The following is a 4,179-nucleotide window of genomic DNA, read 5'->3' as shown; positions in this document are numbered from 1 at the left end:
CACACACACACACACACACACACACACACACACACACACACACACTCTATGTCTCACACACACACACACACACACACACACAGACACACTCTCACACACACTCTCTCTCACACACACACGCACACACTGTATAATCTAGAGAAGCACAAACACCGAGCCGCAGTAGTGCGCAAATCCACAAAAATCATGTGTTCTTTAAAAGAACCAGTTCCTCTTCTAATGCAATGGATGTTTTAGAACACTTTACTTGAAGCCGTATGTATAATGCATTATGAAGTTATCCACAATTCACACTGTGATGCATTATATCTTTCAATTAAATAATTGTAAAATTATAACATTTGCAGATTCCTTGTTACATCTGAAATCGGTCGTTTGTCAGGTGTTTTATTTTTTCTAAAGACATAACTATGAATAGTTTGATATACTCTCAACAAACACATTTTCACCATGTTTTAGGAGTGAAATGTTGTATAAATCAGTGTGAATGAAATATGAACAAACCTTCAGAATATAGAGAGGAATAAAACTGTAAAGTTTGGCGTTTGTAAGAGAAAAAAACTCTTTAAAGATTGAAATCTACAGACGCAAATAGATAAAGTGCAATAAAATAAACACTTAAATGAGTGCTTTGGATGTTTCTTTCATGATATGAAGAACAAGAGAGCGAAATCTCTACACAGACCACGGAAACGGCCAGTAATGTCTGGACCTAAAAGACTTCTGGTGTAATTGAACTGAACAGCATCAGAACAAAACATCAAGTGTTTTAGAGAAATAATCCAGCTTCTCTGAGGAGCATCAGATGCTCTTTCCCTGAACGAGTCTCGTGTCATATGCTTGTATTAACACATGCAGGAGGAGGACTTCAGCACAGATGCTATGACTCATGCCAGCAGATGGAAACGACTGATCTCAGTTCATCAGATCAAGCTCATGACGTAACGCAGGCTTTATGAATCGGGTCGGCTCACGTGCTTCTGCTCTACGGCGTCTCTGGCTCTGTCTGGGCCTCGAACACGATGATGAAGAACTACATCGTACACTCGCGAGCAGAAGAGCATGTGGCCCATGAAGAGAGGAGACAGACCAAAACAGAGAGAGAGAGAGAGAGAGAGAGAGAGTGAAGCAAGGAAAGAGGGCATACTTTTCGCAACGGCGATTCAGCCAGCCGGACTTTCTTGGGAGATATCTGTGAAGAGAGCAAGAGAATTAATATCGTGTATCGCTCTTCAGAGATATCTCCTGCTGTACAGCTGCACAACATCTGCTGAAGGAGCCGGAGCCGGAGCCGGAGCCGGAGCCGGAGCCTGCTTGTGGCAGTGCACTGACCGCTCAACCAGCCGCAGCTGGACTAGTTAAGTGTCAGATCATCTCCACCAGCACACAGCACCAGAAACACCACACTTCAAACGCTAATGCAATTACACTCAACATTTCATTTTTAACTTCATTTCAACTTTTTACATTTGTATATACTGTATATATGCAAGATTTTGATTAATTACACATGCTTTTTCTTTATAAAAATTCAGAATCCGGACGAATTAAAATGGGGGAAAGATGGAATTTGGTAAAAAATAAAAAAATATATATATATATATAAATACATGAATGAATGAATGAATTAATACAATTTCGGGAAAAATTAAACTGAATTTCTTTAAAAAAAAAAAAAAGGTATTTGGTTAAAAAAATTGGGGGGGGGGGACTTGGTTAAAAAAATAAAATTGAGTTTTTGAATTTTAAAATAAAACAGAATTTGGTAATAAATAAATAAATAAATTAATTAATTACATGGAATTTGGGGGAAAATAAAACGGAATTTGGGCAAAAATAGAAGTGTCTTCGGCTTCATTATTCAGTCTTCATGTCGCTCCTGAGTCACATGCTGAACTGAATTAAAGAGGAAATCTGAGGAATCTTCCCATCATGATCACGACTGTCGAGCTCCAAACAGGACAGACACACCATGAAACCATAGGAACGACCTCCACGACACCTTTATGGTTTATTTTGGACCGTCATGGACCGCTCATCGTTTAGAGTCTCCTTCAGCTCAGAGCAGATGACGAGCGGACGCTGACAGACGGCTGATTTCAGCGTTCATGTGTTGATCAGCATGTGTTCTGGGGCTCTGACCCCTGACCGCAGGGCTGCCAGTGCCATCAGAAGAGCTTCAGAGTCTCATGATTCTCCGAGATGTCTGGTTTATCAGCCGTTAGTGTCACTCGTGTGACCGCTGGTCAGCAGCTCGGCAGGACTAGTTTGGTGTGTGTTTGCTAGTGAGACACTGGACGCAGACAGGAGACGAGCACGAGAGCTACGCAGCAGGACAGGACAGGAGAGAGGACACACTCAGCGTCTCTAACACACAGTCACGCGGCTCTGTTCAGCAGCTCTGCTCTCCGGCTGGTTCTGCTGTTCTACAGAAACTGATCTAGAACAGCGGTTCCCCAAACACCTCGGTCCTCGTCCTACAGCTCACAGCTGCATAGTTCTTATACTGTGAAAAATATCATTTAGATTTATATGAAGTTACATTACTGCATGTAAATGTATTATTTATTTACTTATTTTCATTTATTTACTTGTTTTAATACATTTTTTTTACTTTAACTCCAATTTTTATTTAGTCACATTTTTTTGTATTTAAATCTAATGATTTACTTATATATTCATTTAAATCTAATGTTTATTTATTTATTTTAATTTTAAATCTCATTTTTATTTATTTTAATCACATTTTTATGTTTGTGTTAAACCTCATTTTTGTTCATTTATTTTTATTTTAAATCTACTTTTAATTTAATCTAAATTATTTTAAATATTATTTATTTATTTTAATCACACTTGTATGTATTTTTATATCTCATAATTTATTATTTATTTAAAATCTAATTTTTATTTATTTATTTGAATCACATTTTTGCAAATTTACTTAAAATCAAATTTTTCATTTATTTATTTAATCATATATATATATATATACAGTGGGTACGAAAAGTATTCAGACCCCCTTAAATTTTTCCCTCTTTGTTATATTGCAGCTAATTTATTTATTTTTATGTTTTTACACCGTTTTTCTCTGAACCTTCCCTTTGGTATTTTTCTGGCCATTTTAAATCTCTTTTTTCCACTGAGCGTGTTGCAGTGCATTCTGGGATTGGCTCCTCCATGAAGCACACGTGATGCTTTATGATTTATATTTCGGGTTTCGGAACAGAGCTCATCTACTCTGATAATCATCTGTGATTAAACTAAAGAAATGAACCAGTGTGGGAGGTCGAGAGCTGCCAACAGCTGAGAGAGACACAGGAAGTGAGCCGCAGGAACAGGAAGTACCTTCATGGGTGTGATGTAGGAGGGGTCCACCATGGGCTTGGGCCGGTTGGCCGTGTCGGCTAGCAGACTCTGCCATTGCTGCGGCAGCCCGGTGAACTTCTGCTCGTGCGGGTCGAAGCCGGTGTGGACGCGGTGCTCGAAGTTAGACGGAGCCGAGATCTCTAGCCGCTTCTTCTTCTTTCCAAACATGCTGGAGAAGCTGGAAAAACCTGCAACGGCACAGAGAGAGAACGACGATTAGACTCGCAGAGATTCCCAAACACAAGACAACTGATCATAATTACATGAAAGTAATCCACGGCCCTAAACAGCAGGTTTAATTTTCTTTTGGAAAAATATCTGGTTAATGTTTGTTCTTCATGTTCCAGCAGCACTGTCTATGTGTGTGTGTGTGTGTGTGTGTGTGTGTGTGTGTGTGAGTGTGTGTGTGTGTGTGTGTGTGTGAGAGAGTGAGTGTGTGTGTGTATCTGTGAGTGGGTGAGTGTTCCCATCAGCCCCTGCATGATCAGGACACGTGTGATCATTTCCTGTCTCTCTCCTCCTCCTCATCATCATCATCATCATCATCACTGTAATCACTCTCAGTATCTGCTTTTCTGCTCATTCACACAGCATTCAGCTATTTTTACCGAGGTTTAATTGTATATAACCCATCTGCCACGAGGAACTCGCCCAGAGTGCAGCGCGTCAACATGCATTTCACTCATGGTGTTTGGCCTACATACTGCACACACACACACTCACACTCACACACACACACACACACACACACACACACACACACACACACACACACACACACACACACACACACACACACACACACACACACAC

General features: G+C 40.0%; 1 protein-coding gene across 3 annotated transcripts in view; it reads right to left on the bottom strand.

Annotated features, from left to right (window-relative positions):
- Window positions 1–4,179, bottom strand: part of pak5 (p21 protein (Cdc42/Rac)-activated kinase 5) — a 53,602-nt gene that overhangs the window by 35,349 nt on the left and 14,074 nt on the right. For 2 of the 3 annotated variants that reach the window (XR_001606211.1, XM_016249378.1), the window contains exons 2-3: window positions 3,346–3,554; window positions 1,148–1,192 (exon numbers count right to left, since the gene is read on the bottom strand). Coding sequence is in view for 2 of the 3 variants with exons in the window: in XM_016249378.1 (XP_016104864.1) it covers window positions 1,148–1,192; window positions 3,346–3,534 (234 nt within the window). In the remaining variant the exon portion in view is untranslated. The remainder of the gene's footprint in view (window positions 1–1,147; window positions 1,193–3,345; window positions 3,555–4,179) is intronic. The other variant, XM_016249379.1, reaches the window with a different exon arrangement.

The sequence above is a fragment of the Sinocyclocheilus grahami genome, unplaced genomic scaffold (genome assembly GCF_001515645.1).
Source record: "Sinocyclocheilus grahami isolate Dianchi unplaced genomic scaffold, SAMN03320097.WGS_v1.1 scaffold924.1, whole genome shotgun sequence".
Taxonomy (NCBI): domain Eukaryota; kingdom Metazoa; phylum Chordata; class Actinopteri; order Cypriniformes; family Cyprinidae; genus Sinocyclocheilus; species Sinocyclocheilus grahami.
The sequence above is the reverse complement of the archived record's forward strand: the minus strand, read 5'-3'. Positions and strand labels throughout refer to the sequence as shown.